The sequence below is a fragment of the Saccopteryx leptura genome, chromosome 3, assembly GCF_036850995.1.
Source record: "Saccopteryx leptura isolate mSacLep1 chromosome 3, mSacLep1_pri_phased_curated, whole genome shotgun sequence".
Taxonomy (NCBI): Eukaryota; Metazoa; Chordata; class Mammalia; order Chiroptera; family Emballonuridae; genus Saccopteryx; species Saccopteryx leptura.
In genome coordinates, this window is record NC_089505.1 from 214,080,950 (window position 1) to 214,101,337 (window position 20,388).

The 20,388-nt window shown below is 39.3% G+C and overlaps 1 protein-coding gene across 6 annotated transcripts in view; it reads left to right on the plus strand.

Moving 5' to 3' along the window:
• The window catches only part of IL1RL2 (interleukin 1 receptor like 2), a 40,831-nt gene extending 21,497 nt beyond the window's left edge, over positions 1-19,334 (plus strand). For all 6 annotated transcript variants that reach the window (XM_066377501.1, XM_066377504.1, XM_066377498.1 and 3 more), the window contains 3 exons: positions 5,112-5,255; positions 13,209-13,370; positions 15,953-19,334. In XM_066377501.1, coding sequence (XP_066233598.1) covers positions 5,112-5,255; positions 13,209-13,370; positions 15,953-16,371 — 725 coding nt within the window. In that variant the 3' untranslated portion in view covers positions 16,372-19,334. The remainder of the gene's footprint in view (positions 1-5,111; positions 5,256-13,208; positions 13,371-15,952) is intronic.
• Positions 19,335-20,388: the final 1,054 nt, after the last annotated feature.

Consider the following 20,388-nt stretch of genomic DNA (forward strand, 5'->3'; position numbering starts at 1 on the left):
TGTGAAGTTAAGTGGTTTACTTCGGCTCTCTCTTGTTTGTTCATATAGGCCTGAAGTGATATGAACTTTCCTCTTATTACTGCTTTTACTGCATCCCAGAGATTCTGATATGTCGTATTTTCATTTTCATTTGTCTGTATATATCTTTTGATCTCTGCGCTTATTTCTTCTTTGACCCATTCATTTTTTAGAAGTATGTTGTTTAGTTTCCATAATTTTGTGGGTTTTTCCCCCTCTTTTTTACAGTTGAATTCTAGTTTCAAGGCTTTATGATCAGAGAATATGCTTGGTACAATTTCAATTTTTCTAAATTTGCTGATATTGTCTTTGTGGCCCAACATATGGTCAATTCTTGAGAATGTTCCATGTACACTAGAGAAAAATGTATACTCTGTCACTTTGGGATGAAGTGTCCTGTAGATGTCTATCATATCCAGGTGTTGTAGTATTTCATTTAAGGCCACTATATTTTTATTGATTCTCTGTTTGGATGACCGATCTAGAGCCGTCAGCGGTGTATTGAGGTCTCCAAGTATGATTGTATTTTTGTCAGTTTTTGTTTTAAGGTCAATAAGTAGCTGTCTTATATATTTTGGTGCTCCTTGGTTTGGTGCATATATATTAAGGATTGTTATGTCTTCTTAATTCAGTGTCCCCTTAATCATTATGAAATGACCATTTTTGTCTCTGAGTACTTTTTCTGTCTTGTAGTCAGCATTATCAGATATGAGTATTGCTACACCTGCTTTTTTTTGGGTGTTGTTTGCTTGGAGTATTGTTTTCCAGCCTTTCACTTTGAATTTGTTTTTATCCTTGTTGCTTAGATGAGTTTCTTGTAGGCAGCATACAGTTGGATTTTCTTTTTTAATCCATTCTGCTACTCTGTGCCTTTTTATTGGTAAGTTTAATCCATTTACATTTAGTGTAATTATTGACACTTGTGGGTTCCCTATTGCCATTTTATAAATTGCTTTCTGTTAGTTTTGTATCTTGTTTGATTCTTCTCTTTTGTTTTTCTATCATTTGTTTTTGTTTGTTTGTATTCCATACTTCTTTCCTCTGTTGCTATCTTTTTTAAGTCAAATGTTTTTGTGGTGGTTTTTTCAATGGTGGTTACCATTAAGTAATGAAAAGGGTACCTACCATATTCATTGTAGTACCCTTTCTTATTAGTATTTCTGCGCTTCATCGTCCTTTGCTACTGTTAATCTTCATCCTTTCTCCCCTTTTTTTTCTTTTGTTGTCACAGTTTAAGTTTGGTTTTATTGTTTTCTTGGTGGAGCTGTTACTTGGGGTTATGTTTTCTTTTGTTCTTTGAATCTGGTTGGAAATCCCCCTTTCGTATTTCCTGGAGTGGGGGCTTTCTGATGATAAATTCTCTCATCTTTTCTGTATTTGTGAATATTTTTATATCTCCTTCGTACTTGAAGGATAGCTTTGATGGGTATAGTATTCTTGGCTGAAAGTTTCTCTCTTTCAGGGCTTTGAATATTGGGGTCCACTCTCTTCTAGCTTGTAGAGTTTCTGCTGAGAAGTCTGATGATAATCTAATAGGTCTTCCTTTATATGTTGTATTCTTCTTTTCCCTGGTTGCCTTGAGAATTTTTTCTTTGTCATTGGTTTGTGTCATCTTCATTATGATGTGCCTTGGAGTGGGTTTGTTTGGGTTAAGAAAACTCGGTGTTCTGTTTGCTTCTTGAATTTGAGGCTTTAGTTCTTTCCACAGGCTTGGGAAGTTCTCATCTATTATTTGTTTGAGTATATTCTCCATTCCATTTTCTTTCTCTTCTCCCTCTGATATACCTATTATTCTTATGTTATTCTTTCTGATGGAGTCAGACAATTCCTGTAGGGCTTTCTCGTTTTTTATTATTTTTGAGTCTCTTTCTTCTTCTCTCTGTTGTGCCTCAAGTTGCTTGTCTTCTATTTCACTAATCCTATCTTCTATCTGGGCTGTTCTATTAGCTAAGCTTGTTATCTCGTTTTTCAGTTCGTGAATTGAGTTTTTCATTTCTGTTTGATTTGTTTTTATAGATTCAATTTCCTTGGTAATATATTCTTTGTGATCGTTGAGTTGTTTTCTGATTTCCCTAAATTGCCTTTCTGTGTTTTCTTGTATATCTCTGAGTATTTTTAAGATTTCTATTTTAAATTCTCTGTCATTTGGCTCCAAGGCTTCCAGTATGCTAAATCTTTTCTCCATAGATTTTTCCACATCTATTTGTGTTACCTCTCTATCTTTTGTATCCATAATATTCGATTTCCTTTTTCTTATTGGCATCTGAAGGTGGTCTTGTTGATATTCTTAATTAAAATTAATAAAGAATAAAAAGGGAGAAAAAAAAGAAAAAAAAAAAAGAAAAAACAAACAAACAAAAAAAACACTCCACACACAAAAAAAGTAATGATTTATTATTTCCCCCTTTTTTCTTTCTTCTCCTTCCCTCCTCTCACCTCTTTAGGTAAATATCGTGATGACCTGTGAATTATATTATGCTAAATGGAACAAAAACTGCCTATAACGGAGGGCCTGATTTGGGGTGAAGAGTTCAAGGGGCAAAAAAGGGAGTAGGGACCTACTAAATGCAAGAAAAAAAAAAAAGAAGGATATCTTAGACAAGCATAAAATGATTTGCTTGTAAGTGATGGTCGACTAAGAGATATAATGAGAGGGATAAAATGGAAACAGAAAAAAGGAGAGAAAAAATAATATTTAAAGAAGAAAAAAATAAAAATAATAAGTAAAAATCTGTTGTATTAAGTGGAGTGAAGACTAAATACAATGGAGACTTTGGGTTGGGAGGAATGCTAGTGAGTTAAAAAGCAATGTAAAAAGTACCCAAAATGCCACAAAAACAAACAAATAAAGGAAAACCAAGAACAAAAGCAGAAAAGAAAAGAAAAAAAAAAAGAACAAACAACAAAAACAAAAAAAACTTGAGTTCCAAATTAAATAATTTGTTTGTAATTGAGGATTAAATGAGAGGAAAAGTAAAAGGAGAAAAGAAGGAACGAATAGAAAGGAAAAAATAAGAAAAAGAGAGAAAGAAAGGAAGAAAAAAAGGAAAGGGAAAAAAAACAAAAAGAAAACAAAAGGGGAGAGAGTGAGAGTTAAGGATTTTGGAGTGTAACCCTAAGGGAGAGTAAGGATGAAGAAAAGAAATAAAATGTAACACTCATGGGTAGTGTAGTTCAAGAAAAGGGTAGCATAAGATGGGCAGAGAATAAAAGGTCCGAGGTGGAGGAAATACAAATAAAGGCAATAAGAAAGAAGAGAGAAACAACAACAACAAAGAATTAGTGGAACAAGTTATAAAGTCTGTGGATTTTTCTTGATTTTGGAGGTTAACTTCTTCCTTTTTCTTTTCTCTCCCTCTTCCTGGTCAGTGACTCTGTACCCCAGGTTCTGCCCCTGTGTCACGCTTAGGTAGGGATTTGCAGTTGATGGGATTCTATGGCAATGTCATATAATTGGCTTTAGTCTCACTGGTAGTCAAGGCTTGTTGGCGTTTGTAGAGTCTGACAATGAGAGAGAGTTTGCTTTCCTGGAGTCTCTCCCCTAGTCTCCCCTTCCTGAATTAGCAGCCTGGTGATCCAGCTATGAGGCTGCCACTGCTTCTGTCTGGGGAGTAAGAGGCTCAAAGAGCTGGGAAATCCCCACTCTATCCTCACTCAGCACAAGGCTCTGGGTAAGGCTCTGGCAGTCAGAGCCTCCAGCGTAATCAGGTGGGGCTGGGAGTCAATTGTTGTCAAGGTGACTGTTCAGCGCCTAGCATTCAGTTGGACCACTCAACCCAGGCTTTCCACACTTTGTAGCCTGTTTTGGCTGGAAAGAAGATGCACTATTCGCTGCTTGCTATATAGATCTTAATATCTGCCAAGTCCCTCTTGTTAGGTATATCCCTGAATATGGAGGCTCTGTCTATCAGAAGTTGCCCCCGCCCCTTTAGCGAAAGGCACTGAAAAATATTATGCCTCTTGTCTTGGATCGCTGAACTGGGAGAGATCTTATCAATTAGAGCCCCGTGGGTGCGTAGATTTTGTGGGTTAAGCTAATTTCAGTGATTGGATCCGCAGCTGTGCTCCAGAGAGTATTTCAGGCTGCCTGCGCGCCCCTCCCCCAACGCTTGATTGTTAGCTCGAATGGCTGGGTGAGGTGCCCCGTCCACGGAGAGAATCTCCTGACTAGTAAAGACAGGTTTGGCGCCCCTCCTGGACTGCGTCACGGGGCTCGCGCGCGCGCACGGCTTCTTAGAGCACGCCAGTGGTGGCCGGCACTCCCCGGGACGCGGCTCGGGGCACGGGTGCGCGGCTTCTCAGAGCAAGCCGGTGGTTGCTGGCACTCCCCGGGACGCGGCTCGGGGCGCTCGCACGCAGCTTCTCAGAGCACGCCGGTGGTGGCCGGCACTCCCCGGGACGCGGCTCGGGGCGCGGGCGCGCGGCTTCTCAGAGCACGCCGGTGGTGGTCGGCATTCCCTGGGATGCGGCTCGGGGCGCGCGGCTTCTCAGAGCACGCCAGTGGTTGCTGGCACTCCCCAGGACGCAGCTCGGGGCGCGGGCGCGCGGCTTCTCAGAGCACGCCGGTGGTTGCCGGCACTCCCTGGGATGTGGATCGGGGCGCGCGCGCGCGCGCACGGCTTCTCAGAGCACAGAGCACGCCGGTGGTTGCCGGCACTCCCCGGGACGCGGCTCGGGGCGCAGGCGCGCGGCTTCTCAGAGCACGCCGGTGGTTGCTGGCACTCCCCGGGACGTGGCGTGGGCAGCTGCACGTGTGGGTTGACTCACCCCAGGCGTATTCCCTCCTCGGCAACAGTCCTTTCGCTTTCAGTGTGTGTGTGGAACTCCGGGATGCTCCGAGGATAAATTTTTCTGTTTCTAGTTGATAAATTTGTTGAGATTTTGGGGAGATCTGTCAGACGCGCTGCTCACGGCACCATTTCCGTGACGTCACTCCTCATGTATATTATTTAACTAAAAAGAAATATTTAAGCAGTTTCCTTTTTCATTGATATCTAATATATTTTTTTCAGCATTGGTAATGTGATAGGTATCTGTCAAATGTGTAACTGACACTTTGTATCATTATTATATTATTTTGCTGTCATTTGCAGTGCCAGATTTTGGAGCTTACTTGATAGGAGGGCTGCTGGCCTTCACAGGTGCAGCAGTGTTGGTCATGTGCATCTACAGCATTTTTAGGATCGACATTGCACTTTGGTGTCGAAGTGCCTTCCATTCTGCTGGGACTATAGAAGGTAAGTGTGGGGAGACACTGAAAACTGACTCATCATTAGTATTCACGTATTCCTATGAACACTGTAAATATTCTTCTTCATATTTTACTAGCTTGCCTTATATATGTTGTTGGCGAATTAAAAGGAAAGAATCTCCTTGGAACTTTTCATATTTCTGAGAAATTATTTTTCCAAGACCACCTAGCACTATTCAGTCAAATCAGGCTCTTAGGTTAGTACTGAATGAATCAATCTTCTGGGTCCTCCTGCAACCAGTTTCGAATGGTTCTCACCTCCACTGATAGAAGCAAAAAAAGGAAATTTACCCTTAAGCAAAGTGCTCTTCATCCATGATGTAACCGTAACTCAGTGAATGCTGGGACAGAATGTATGTTTTGCTTGCCACAGCACCTTATGCCCGGTGTCTGGAAAAATTTGTCTCCCCTTCGCAAGTTTGAAGAAAGAAAGACTCGAGTAAAGGTATTTAATTGTATATCTTAATTATGGAATGAGAAAGAAGAAGGAAAAAAGGAAGGAAAGAAGAGAGGGAGGGAGGAAGGAAAAAAGGAAGGAAGGAAGACAGATTAGAACCCATCTCACAGAGTGCTATGTGAGGAACTGAATTGAAGTTCAGGAAAGCACTGAGTAGAGACCTGGGGAACAAGAGAGCTCCCTTGTTGTATGAAGGCCAAAGCCACCTGCCACTGCTGCTCTATCTGCTGGTTAGAGTTTGGTTGCTGGAGCCTACTCCTGCTACTTAGCATGAAAAACACCTCAGTGTGACCCCAAGACTCTGAGAAGCCAGCATTCCCCACCATTGTAGTTTTAACTCTGTGATATACAGGGTGGAGCAAAGGTAGATTTATGGTTGTGAGTAGACAAAACAGTTTATTATTAAATTATTTGTTAATTATTGTAATTTTTTCCATATGAACAACTATAATCCTACTTTTGCCAAGCCTTTACATCTGTCTCAGAATGGATATGATCTATTAAGGCCTTGAAAAAGGTAACATCTGCTTTTAAGTACCCTAATTATTATAATTCATAGAAGGCTGAAGGAAGTCTGTGCAGCTCACATGCAGAGAGATGCAGAGATTTATACCTTTCAAGTTCAGAACTTACAACAAGAGCAGAAATAGGGGGAAAATAAGTGTCGCACTTGCTTTATGAGTCCCTATCCAGAGAAGAGCTCTCTTTACACTACAGGCCTGCTTTGCATATAAAATCCATGATCAGAGTTGTTATACACATGGTTAATAAAACATAGATGTCTTAACTTGGACTTTATTCAACATTAAATTTTAGAATTCAAATTTTTCATTCCTTGAGCCTTTGAAACAAAAGAAAGCAACCAACTTTTTCTTTCTTTTTTTGAATTTTGATGACAGAATTCAATTATGAACTTTTGGCTTTTGGTATCCAGGGTAACCTGAAGCCCCTCCAGTGCTGGGGACAGGCAGGTGGACATGGGTTTTTGTTGGGCGGTGGTCCCTGCAAAGGCTGCTCCATGTAGTCGCCTGTGATGGAGCTTCAGCCTGCCTCTAGCTGAGCAGAGACTTCAGTGCATCCGCACTTGTGCTTTCTGACCTATACATGCAAGTGGTTTGACTGCACTCTATCAACTAACAGGGGACTACATAGATTTAGGTGGTGTTCCCAGAATTCTGGCCCCATAACATCTATCTCTTCCTGACTCACTGCAGCTCTGGGAACATGAGTAATGGGTGGGTGGTAAAGATGCCAGTTAGCAGGTCAAGTTTAACAGGAAGAGAAGAAAGGAATAGTGACTCACCCTGAGTCGGGAACTGAGCAGAGGAGAGACTCAGGGAGCCCCACCCTCTGCTGAGCCTGGGAAACATCCCAAATTCAGAACCAGTGGACTGAGGGCTTGCAGATAGGGAACTACAGTCAGCCAGTGGTCCCCTTTCCTCTTTTTGTTTTAGTTCAAAAAAATCTATGCACAGTTTGTGATTAAATTCTTGACAGCTTAGTCCATGAGAACTACTATCCTGTAATATCCTTTGGAATGTTAGCTTTACCAGTGAGCTAGTGATGGCACTTAAAGATGAGTCTCAGATGCTGCTTCCAGCTTTGCCTTCCTGAAAGACAGTTTCTGGTTATTTAGGGACATGTGGAATGATGGATGGCACACACAAATAAGGAAGTAAGAGAAATTGTGTCCTTTTTGTGATAAAGTATTTATTTCATAGATTAGTCAGCCTTTATATGTGATTAATAGTTACATGTGTTTAACTCAGTTTTATTAAGAATTATCAGTAGGCTTAGATAAAGCTCATGAATTCTTTATATTCTCTATTAAGTCACAGGTGGTGCTTTAAAAATTATCTTGCCAGGTGTGCATATGTGTACAAAAATATGAGGATCAATTTACAAATCTTTTAAAGTGATGTGTATATGCCTCACCTTATTCCATATAAGGTGGGGAAAGTTCAATATATATATATATATTCATATGAAAAAATTATAATAATTAACAAATAATTCAAGAATAAACTCTGTGTTTTGTGTACTCACAACCATAAATCTACCTTTGCTCCACCCTGCATATCATAGAGTTAATATATATTCAATATAATGTGGGGAAAGTAGAACAGAACAATTAGAAACAAGGCAAAATAAGTACAGTGAATGCAGGCAAACAAAAGAAGAATGGTAAAATAAAGCTAGGGTAGCATTCATGACCAAATTTCAGACAGGTTGTTAGGGTGAGCTTGCTTTAGAAGCAAAAGCAAAAATAATCACACGATTCACTGTGTACTGTTCACAGAAACCTTTCAGTTGCCGCTGAAAGCACATGGCCTTTTTTCAGGACAATTTTTCGAGAAACATTTTTATTTTTTGTAAGGGATTGTCATTTTTCAAAGATGTGATGCAGTGAACACTGTGTGCAGAAACATGTAATAGATTTTATGTGGCCTTTCTTCTAGTGTCTTCTGTTCACCTTAGAGCTATAGTACCAAATCTCATGCTATTCAGTAAAAGCACTTACAGGAAGGCCAAATTAATTGTCTGATTTTTTCCACTGGTCCACTTTGATCAGATTAAAAATTTAGAAAATTGGGCCCTGGCCGGTTGGCTCAGTGGTAGAGTGTCAGCCCGGCATGTGGAAGTCCTAGGTTCAATTCCCAGTCAGAGCACACAGGAGAGGCACCCATCTGCTTTTCCCTTCTGACCCTCCCTTTATCTCTCTCTCTCTTCCCTCCCCATAGCCACGGCTCAATTGACTTGAGTCTGTCAGCCTGGGTGCTGAGGATGGCCCCATTGAACCTCTGCCTCGGGCACTAAAAATAACTCAGTTGCTAGGATGGCCTCAGATAGGCGGAGCATCTGCCCCAGATGGGGATTGCCAGGTGGATCCCAGTAAGGGCATGTGCAAAAGTCTGTCTCTGTCTCTTCCCTACTCTCACTGAAAAAAAAAATTAGGGAATTGAATAATTTGTATGCAATCTTCCATAAACATTAATTTATGTAAATACATTTTTGTATTATTACCAACAGCCAATAAGAGCATATACTGATACTTTAACATCAAAAATAAGGTTGAAACTCCTTAAAAAATGAAAGAAATGTAACCAGAACCTGGATAAACTGTGACCCACCACTCTCTAGAGGTGATCTGTGAGCATCTGCTGGCTGGCCCAGTTTACTCAGAAAACTTTCCAGTAGGTCTACACTTTTACAATTTCCTTGATGAAATAAACAGTTGGGTGTGTCCAACTCATTGTTATCTGTTTCTATTTATTATTATTTGATCAATTGCTATTGTAGTTATCATGGTTGAGAAACAGATGACCTCAAAACTTAATGAAACAAAACAATCATTTATTTTGCCTGTAGACTCTGTGGATCAGGAATGTAGGGACACTCCATGAGAATGGCCTGTCTTAACTCCATGATTTCTGGGGTCTGAGCCAGAGAACTGGAAGTTGATTGTGTTTTTAAGCTGGTGGCCTCAGCTCCTCTCCACAAGGGCCTTTCCAAGCAGTGTCTTTCGCCTATGTTGGGCTTCCTCACAACATGGTTTCTGGCTTCCAATGGCTAGTGTTTCCAGAGCAGGAGAGCCAGGGAAAAGCCATATTTTACTTTATGACTAAGATTCTGGATTTCCAGTATTGATTCTATTGCATTCTCTCTGTCAAGGCAGCTACAGAGTCCTACCCAATTTCAATGGAGTGAAAACAGATTCCACCTCTTTTGGGGCTGTGACAAAGTTCTGAAAGAAAACTCAGGACTAGACATATTGTTGGACAGTGATTTATAAAAAATACAGTCTGACACAGATGCCCAGGACTAACAGGGATAAGTTTTGTGAAGCTTCCTGATTCTAATTGTCATCTCAGCTGCACCAGATGGAGCAGTTGAGCTGGGCTTGAATCAAAATTGTGCACTTACCAGCTGGGAGACTGTTGAAATTTTCCGCACCCTTACTCCTAATCTGAGAATACAAATGTAACCCCCACCGTGGACTGTGAGAGGCAAAACCATGAAATGCTGGTGTGCAGTGGTATAAGAGGGCCCTTCAGAATTATCCAGCTGAAACAAAAAGCAAAATGAATGTAGCCTGGTCTTTTGCTATACTGGTCAGTTTTATGAAATGCTCTTTTGAAAGTGATGAAACCCCATTGCATTTTGAGAACAAGTTAGGAAGATATATTTCTACTCAAAATCTTAGTCAGAAAAAAATGAGCAAAAAAATTGAGAGCAGGCTTATATTTTCAGGTTTTAAAAGGTGTGAGATTTTCTTCTGTCTCTGAGTTTGCACATTGCACAACAAAGGTTACCTGTGTCCTGAAATGCCTCTCCTAAAAAGTGAATGTGAAGCACTATCACTTAATAAAAAGGAGACTTCACTTAGTAAAAATGATTTTTTAGTTCCCTTTTACTTTACTTTCCTTTCCTTTTTTACCCTTCCTTCTTTCCTCTCTTTCCTTCTTCCCTTTCTTCCTTCTCTCTCTCTCTTTCATCAGAGACAGTGGGGGAAAAAGATAAATAGATTGAGAGAAGAGAGACACCTGGCAGGGCTTGGAACAGTGATGTCAATAAACCTGCCATTTGTTGTAGTTGAGAGACCAGGAAATACTGCATTTGCTGTGGGGAGGGGTCACCATTATGCTGAGGATAGAGTACGGACCCAACCAAACTTTGTTATTAAGGGATAAATATTATCATACTTTTAATTGGGAAAATTTAATTTTTTTTCCTCCAAAGTTTCAAAATATAAGGACTTTGTGAAATCTTTTAAAAACTCTCTTTGTGTTTGTGTGTGTATATTTATGTATGTGTGTGTGTATTATAATATACATAATCCTCTGACTTTATAAAGTCAAGTGTATGACATTAATTTATTTTAAATTTTTATTTAGAAATGTAGGGCTAGTAGCCACAGCCACCATCACAGCCGTCTGGCCCATTCAGGTTCACATTAGATTTGGTAATGAAACAATGGAGCCAAGAACTGATGGGCCATCACCTTTAATCCTAGCTTGCACCCAGCGGGCAAGTAAAAACACACACTGGGCTCCAAAACCCACTCATTCAGTGCTCACAAAGCTACTTACTTATCTGAGTTTCCTAGAATCAAAGGTTTCTAGCTCATTAGCCTTATTCACCTCTGTTCCTCATCTCCTTCTCTCTGCACTAACTCTGCACAACTTGGCTTCTCCTTCAGCACTCTGCCATCTTGGCTGCCTCTCCTCTCCTCCACATGGCCTTTCTCTGCTCTCCTCTAGCATGGGCTCCTCGTAGAAGGTAATCCCTCTTCTCCCCGAAACAACACGATCTCTCTTCCTATACGGAGTGAAATAAGTAAATCAGAAAAAAAACTAAGAACTACATGAATCCATACATAGAAGGGACATAAAAATGAGACTCAGAGACATGAACAAGAATGTGATGGCAACAGGGGTGGAGGGTGGGGGGGAGGGGGGATGGGGTGAAGAAGGAGAGAGGGGTTGGGGGAGGGGAGGGGCACAAAGAAAACCAGATAGAAGGTGACAGAAGACAAATTAACTTTGGGGGAGGGGTATACAGCACAATCAAATGTCAAAATAATCTAGAGATGTTTTCTCTCAACATATGTACCCTGATTTATCAATGTCACTGCATTAAATTTAATAAATAAATTAAAAAAAAAATAAATAAATAAAATAAAACCTTTTGGCGTGAAAGCCCTCCCCCAACACATATTAACATAATCACACTCATCCCAAGCAATCACCTGGGCAACGGGCTTCTAAGTGGGCAGTGCCACCTTTAACAAAGTGAGCACAATATATTTTATCTGCCCAACAAAAATGTTAAATTTAACAGTGTGAGATTTATCAATAAAAGTACATTGGTTTCAGATAAACATTTCTATAGCATTTGAACTGTTGATTATGTTGTATACACAGCACCCAAAGTCAAATCACCCTTCCCACCCACCCCCCACTCCCCTTTCTCCATGTCCCCTTCCTCCTGGTAGCCACTTCACTGAGACATGAGTTTCAGTTTTATATTCCATCTATGTGTGAAATCATACAGTTCTCAGCTTTTTCTGATTTACTTATTTCATTCAGTATAATGTTCTCAAGGTCCATCCATGTTGTTGTAAATTGCACTGTGTCATCATTTCTTATGGCTGAATAGTATTCCATTATATATCTGTACTATACCTTCTTTATCCAATCTTCTATTGAAGGGCTTTTTGGTTGTTTCCATGTCTTGGCCACTGTGAACAATGCTGCAGTGAACATAACATGGGCGTGCATGTGTCTTTACATACCAATGTTTTTGAGTTTTAGGGGTAGATACTCAATAGAAGAATTTCTGAGTCATATGGTAGTTCTAGTCTTAATTTTTTAAGGAACCACCATACTTTCTTCCATAATGTTTGTATTAATTTCCATTCCTACCAACAGTGAATGAGGGTTCCTTTTTCTCCACAGCCTCTCCAACACTTGTTATTACCTGTCTTGTTGATAATAGCTAATCTAACACGTGTAAGGTGGTAGCTCATGGTAGTTTTGATTTGCATTTCTCTAATAGCTAGTGAAGATGAGCATCTTTTTATATATCTATTGGCCATTTGTATGTCCTCTTGGGTGAAGTGTCTATTTGGGTCCTGTCCCCTTTTTTAAATTGGATTGTTTGCTTATTTGTTGTTGAGATTTGTGAGTTCTTTATATATTTTGGATATTAACCCCTTATTGGAACAGTTGTTTGTAAATATCATCTCCCATTTGGTTGGCTGAATATTTGTTTTGTTGTCTGTTTCTTTTGCTATGCAGAAGCTTTTTAGTTTGAGATAGTCCCATTTATTTATTGTTGCCTTTCCTTCCCTTGCCTTTGGGATCAAATTTATAAATTGTTCTCTGTGGCTAAGTTCCATGAGTTTAGTACCTATGTTTGCATAGGTACTAAATTTATTGTTTCATATCTTATATTTAGATTTCTGATCCATTTTAAATTAATTTTTGTGCAGGGAGACAAATTGTAGTCATGTTTCATTCTTTTGCATGTAGGTTTCCAATTTTCCTAGCACCATTTATTGAAGAAGCTTTCTTTCTCCATTGTGTTTTTGGCTCCTTTGTTAAAAATCATTTCTTCATATATATGTGGTTTTATTTCTGGGTTCTCAGTTCTGTTCCATTGATCTGTGTTTCTGATTTTCTGCCAATACCATGCTGTTTTGATTATTGTGGTTCTGTAGCATAATTTGAAGTCAGGTAGGGTGATACCTGTGGCCTCACTGTATTTTACCTCTCAGCACAGCACAGCCAGTTCTTAGAGTCTGATCAGATGCTTGGTCTTTTTACAGATCAGTGTGAAATTTCAGTGATAGAATTCACTGGTAGGTTTATTGTGAGATTTGGCCTATTTTGCCTTGTGCAGTTAGGACTGTATGCTGTTACACAGGACCTGTCAAAGTGACTTTGATGACACCTCTTTCTTCATCCATTTCCTTTTCAGATGGAAAGCTGTATGATGCATACATCTTGTACCCCAAGCTTCAACGAGAACACCAGAAATGTAATGTGGACACACTGGTTCTGAAGGTTCTGCCTGAGGTACTGGAGAGGCAGTGTGGATATAAGTTGTTTATATTTGGCAGGGATGAATTTCCTGGACAAGGTATGTTTTAAGTGCAGTAGAAAAACAACTAATAATGTAAAAATATAAAGGACACTTCATTCTTCACTTTATAACTTGTGGGACCTCTGCTTTCCTTCCCCACTGAACCAAAAGAAGTCTTTTATCTCCCCAGCCTTTAACCCCTAAGCTGAGGAGCTTAGAACCATGTTATCTTCTCTCATTAAGCTCACTCCTACAACAGGATAACTGGGATCCTAGCTGATATAATGTGCAAGAACATAGTTAAGCCATTCATATAAACAGGTGGAGAATGACATAACTTTGACCAAGAGACTGAAAGTGGTCACTTGCCCTGATGTTCTTGAGCCTAACTGCTGAATATTTTCTGTCAGTTTGAATATGTAAATCAACTCATGTTTAAAGCTGATTTTCTAAATCTCAACCCCCTAATCCTTTCCTATCTAAATAAAATACATATTTACTTCTTTCTTTTAATAGCTTTGGGCATTTCAGTTAACATCTTTGAATCTTAGTGGTCTCATCTTTCAAGTGGGGATAAGAATGCTTCCCTGACTTGGTGGAAAGAATTAAGAGAGTTTAAACTTGAATAGGGACCAGTTAGAGCTCAGTACATATTAAATATTCAAGGGATGAGTGTTTCTCTCTTTGAAGGTTATATGGAATTTGAAATAAATTATTTTCTAGTCACTGGGAAACCAAGATTACTAATTTATAGCATTTGGTAAATGGCTTATTCTGGGTTGTTTTAAAAGGTTTCTCAATGCTTTGGATTTATAGGCTACTCATAACCTCAGTGAGAGTACAACTATATCTTAACCTACAACTTTTCTAGTTATGACTTTATCCTCTATGAAGAAATGAAAATTTAGTCCAGTGTCATTATAATTATGTAGAAGAGCTCCGATTTCATAATTATAACAATACTTACTCATTTACTGATTCAAAAAGTAGTTATTAAATGCTTGCTATGTGCAGGGTAATGTTATAGAACATTAAAATAAATCAAAACAATTATCAAACAGAGTCTGAGCCCAGAAAGGGTCTGCTTTCGGCCAGCTTATAGTGTGTGGATTCTTGACTTCATTCAGGAATGATTTCTTAGCGTGAGTCCAAGTGATTTTGAAAGTATGTTTATTATAGCTGGGGACAGTGCAGTGAAGGAAAGGTTTTGTCTAGAAGCAACAGGAGAGAGCCTGGGCAGGGCTGCTTTGGTTCTCTAGAAATGTAATAGGAAAGACGTGAGCCATGCTGAGCTTCCTGGACTCACTGAGCAGTTAAAAGTAACAGTGATAGAAGTGAGCCAAGGTGGTCTGCTTTTAAGTTACTAGAAAGTCAGAGGAAAAGGGTGCCTTGCAGATAGGTTCAGGAGGTTAGCCTGGGATGAGCTGCCACTGCCTGCTGCTCCCCTAGTTGCAAATCTTATGAGAACCCTTAGAGTTTAGGAGAAAGAAAGCAGAGACACATGCCTAAGGGAGAAAGGCCTGGTTGTGCTCTAGAGAGAGCATGCTTTTGGGGATGTTATTCTCTAGTCTTATATATTAAGTATAAGGAAAATATAAAACTTGATCTTTATTTCTAAAAAAGACCAGGTTTTCTCACAGCTAAAAATTTCAAGAACTCTTCCCTGTTCCTAGAAATCATTGGGTATGTTAATTGGTTTCAAGTAAGTCCTATAAATCCTAGTCATTTAAATAGCTATAAAGCACAAGAGGAAAACACAAATATATATGAATACATTTGAGCTAACTACATTTTTAAAATTTTTTTAAAAATCTATTTATTAAAAAATAATACATTCATTATCTTATTCTGGACCTTCGGCTAAGTCTGGGGATACAAAGCAGGGTATGATAAGATCTTCATTCTGAGAAGTTCACGGTCTGTAGAGGGAGCATTAGGCTGAGGAAAGTGATATACCAACAACTATCAAAGCATGTGATTCATGAACATAAAGGACTAATTTTTTTATAAAAAGTTAGGATGTTTTTACAGAAGAGAAGATAAATGTTAAAAAAAATTGTTAATCCATTTCTAAGTCATATTTGTTTGTTGTTTGTCAGTGAAAGGGAGAGGGGAGGAAGGGAGGGAGGGAGAGAGGGAAGGAGGGAGGGAGGAAGGAGGGAGAGAGGGAGAGAAAGAGAGAGAGAGAGGCAGGAAGGGAGAGAAATGAGAAGCATCAACCTATAGTTGTGGCACCTTAGCTGTTCATTGATTGCTTTCTCATATGTGCCTTGACCAGGGAGCTCCAGCTAAGCCAGTGACCCCTTGCTCAACCCAGCAACCTTGGTCTTCAAGCCAGAGACCTTGGCCTTAAGCCAGTGACTATGGGGTCATGTCTATAATCCCTTGCTTAAACCAGAGACCTCACATTCAATCTGGGGGATCCCACACTTAAGCCAGCTTAAGTTCAGGGTTTTGAACCTGGGTCCTTAGTGTCCCAGGTTGATGCTCTATCCACTGTGCCACAACTTGGTCAGGTCTAAGTCATGTTTGTTTTAATTAAAGTTTCTTCTTAGTGCCCATTTATAATGTTCTCAAGAACATTAAGGCCTGTGTTGTTTTAATCAGAGATCTTCTGCATCTTCTTTCTTTATTTGCAGCTATGGCTAATGTCATCGATGAGAACATCAAACTGTGCAGGAGACTGATTATCATCATAGTTCCAGAATTGTTTGAATTTGACCTATTAAGGAACATACCAGAAGACCAAATTGCAGTCTACAATGCTCTCATTCAGGATGTGATGAAGGTCATTCTGATTGAGGTAGAGAAAGTCAAGAACTATGCAGCCATGCCAGAATCAATCCAGTACATCAGACAGAAGCATGGGTCCATCCAGTGGAGTGGGGACTTCACAGAGGAATCATCATGTGCAAAGACCAAGTTCTGGAAAAAAGTGAGATATCACATGCCACCCAAAAGGTTTCCACCACCTTCTCCAGCCCAGCTGCCAAAGCACAGTCCTTGTGACTTCACAGATGGCAACTGGGAGGTCCATGTAGGGTTTTTCACCCCATAATGGAGAGTTTGTCCTCATGAAGTGGCTCAATGTTGGACAGGATGCATTGCATACATGCCATCTGCTTGAGGCTTAGCATTGTGTACTTTGTGAGAGAGACTGTGCTGTTCGCTCATTTTGATCAGAGATACTTCTTTAGAAAAAGATATAACCTCTCCAGAAAACCCTTATTAACAATTGGCTCTGAACACTAATGAACATTTGCTGAACATGGATTGGATTTAATATTGATCCCCTGAGAAATGAGATAGAAGAAGCTGTAGAGTTGTAGTTCAGATGTCAGGAAGTTAGCACATGGTGTGGCACTTGTGCTGCGAAAGATAGCAGGAAGGCAGTCTGTAGGCTTGGAGAGGGCTGGCAAAAATAATGGCAGTTTTTATGCCTGACCAGTGTCCATGGGGCCCTAGTACTCAGGAGATATTTGTTATGTTTATGAGCACTTCTCATTCCTCTTATGCAAATAAATAGCTATGACCACAGTCTTAGTAAGTTGATACTGGAAGCAAATTAAAGGTCACCTAGATCAGTAAGACCAAGAGTGGCAACATTGGAATTGCCCATTAATCACCCTCTTAGAGAGCCCCATCCTTTGAAAGACTTTATCTTTCAAACCAAAATAAATTATAATTTACTTATTTTTTCAGCTGGCCTATGTCATCCAGAATTCTGAACAATATGTGAGAGACATGGTTCTTGCCCTGAGATGATGTCATTATAGTTCAAGCAAAACAAAGTAATCTTTCAGTGCAACCTCATTACAGATGAATTTGTGATTTAACAGTCGCAAAGACTTTTAATACTAAAATTTGGCTGTAAATTCTTACCACAACTCTCAAATACCTTTAACTTGAGGAGCTTAGCTATAACATAACAATCATTGTGTGTTTGGTTGACTACACTGAGGCCTGCCAAGATATAAAGTAAGATTCAGAAATTGGTGGCATTTTTATACACCAATAATGAACTATCAGAAAGAGAAATTAAGAAAATTTTCTCATTTACAATTGTAATGTCAAAAAAATAATAAAGTACCTAAGAATAAATTTAACCAAGGAAGTAAGAGACATGAATTCAGAAAACTATAAAATACTAATAAATAATAAAGAAAAAAATAGAAAAAAAGAAAGAAATTGAGGAAGATAAAAATAACTGGAAGCTTATACCATGTTCATGGATAGGAAGAATTAACATCATTAAAATGTCTATACTACTCAAAACAATCTATAGATTCAACATAGTTCTTATAAAAATACCAATGGCATATTTCACAGAAGTAGAATAAATGTTCCAAAAATTTATATGGAACCACAAAAGACCTCAGATAGCTTCAACAATCTTGAGAAAGAAGAAATTGGAAGCATCACATTACCTGGTGTCAAAATATACAATGAGGCCAGAGTAATAAAAATAGCATTATACTGTCATAAAAACAGACATATAGATAAGTGGAACAGAATAGAGAGCCAAGAAGTCAACCCACACTTCTATAGTAAATTAATATTTGTCAAGGAAGGCAAGAACATACAATGGGATAAAGACAGTTTATTCAATGTTGGAAAGATTGTTGGAAAAATGGTGTTGGAAAAACTTGACAGATATATGCAAAAAAAATGAAACTAGACCACCTCTTTATACCATACATAAAAATAAACTCAAAATAATTAAAGATTTAAAAGTAAACAGTAAAAGCATAAAAATTTTTAGCAGAAAGCACACTGTAAAGTATTGGACATTTCTCATAACTATTTTTTCTGACATATATCTTTGGGCAAGGGAAACAAAAGAAAAAATAAACAAATGGGACTAAATCAAATCAAAAAGTTTTTTTCACAGCAACGGAAACCATCAACAAAATGATGACAACCTACTGAATGGGATAACATATTTACCAATAATACATCTGATGAAAAGTTAATATCTAGAACAAAGACTCCAATTAAAAAGTGGGCAGAGACTGACCAGATGGTGGTGCGGTGGATAGAGCATCAGCCAGGGATGCTGATGAACCAGGTTCAAAGCCCTGAGGTTGCCAGCTTGAGCATGGACTCATTCTGCTTGAGCATGGGCTTACCAGCTTGAGTGTAGGGTTGCTGGCTTGAGAGTGGGATCATAGACATGACCCCATGGCTGCTGGCTTGAGCCCAAAGGTTGATGGCTTGAAGTCCAAGGTCACTGGCTTGAGCCCAAGGTCGATGGCTTGAAGTCCAAGGTCACTGGCTTGAGCCCAAGGTTGCTAACTTGAACAAGGAGTCACTGGCTCAGCTGGAGCCCCCTGGTTAAGGTATGTATGAGAAAGCAATCAATGAACAATTAAGGTGCCGCAACTATGAGTTGATGCTTCTCATCTTTTTTGCTTCATGTTTGTCCCTCTCTCTCTCTCCTTCATGTGCACATGCACACTAAAAAATAAAATAAACTGGGCACAGACCTGAATACTTTTCCAAAGAGGATATACAGATAGTCAATAGACATGTGAAAAAATGCTCAATATCACTAGTCTTCAAAGAAATGCAAATTAAAACCACAATGAGATATTATCTCACACCTGTCAGAATGGCTATCATCAATAAATCAACAAACAACAAGTGCTGGCGAGGATGTGGAGAAAAGGAACCCCTCCTGCACTGTTGGGAATGCAGATTGGTGCTGCCACTGGAAAGTACTATGGAATCAGAAATTAAAAATGGAAATGCTTTATGACCTAGTGATTCCACTTCTCAGAATTTATCTGAAGAAACCCTAAACACTTATTCAAAAAATATATGCATCCTTATGTTCATTGTCAAGTTCTTTACAATAGCCAAGATTTGAAAGCAGCCCAAGTGTCCATAAGTTAATGAGGGAATAAAAAAGCTGTGATACACTTAGACAATGGAATACTACTCAACTGTAAAATAGAAGGAAATCTTATGTTTTTGCAACAGCATGGATGGACCTGGAGAGTATTACACTAAATGAAATAATCCAGTGAGAGAAAAAATATACCATATTATATTACTTATATGCGGAATCAAATGAACAAAATAAACAAAATAGAAACAGACTCAAAGACACAGAGAAAAACCTGACAGCTGTCAGAGGGGAGGGGTGTTGTGAGGCTGGATAAAAAATGTGAAGGGATTAAGAAAAATAATTGGCCTGCTATGGTCAGAATATTTACGTCCAACCAAATTCACATGTTAACATCCTAACACCCAATGTCATGGTATTAGGATGTGCAGCCTTTTGGAGGTGATCAGGTATTAAAGGAGGAGACTTCACAAAAGGAGACCCCAAAGAGCTAGTTCCCTAGTCCCCTTTACCATGTGAGGACACAGTGAGAAGCTACCACCAGAAAGAGGACCCTCATCTGACCATGCTGGCTTCTTGATGTTAAACTTCCAGCTTCCAAAACTGGGAGAAATAAATTTTCAAGTTTAATGAGCCACCCAGTCTATAGTATTTTGTTCTAACAGTTTAAACAGACTAAGGCATAGCTTAATAGTCAACAGGGGCTGAAAGGGTGTTAGCCTGTGGGAAGGACAGGAGATGAAGGCAAGGCCTAGGGGATTGAGGAGGTGAGATGCATGATCTATAATCCCAGTATGGAGGGAGGAGCAGAATGTATTGGGGGGACAGGATCAGGTAGGTCTGGGCTCTTCCTCACACACTGTGGATGGTGTGGAGTTTTTGATGGGAACTTATACGATAAAAGGCACATTCTGGGCTTTTAGAATTTATGTTCCAAGGTGATCTAGTGTTATATATTTCTCAACTCCTGACTCAACATCTAGCCACTCTTTATTTTATTTAATATTTGCTCTTTAAATATTTTTAAACACTGGTAAATGCATAAAACACAAAATTTATCGTCTCAATCATTTTTAGTACACCGTACAGTGGCATGAAGCATGTTCACACTGTTGTACAACCATCAGCACCAGCATCTCCAGAACTTTTTCATCTTCTCAAACTGAAACGGTACCCATTAAACACTAATGTCCCATTTCCCTCTCCTCCCACCCAGTTCTTAGCAAT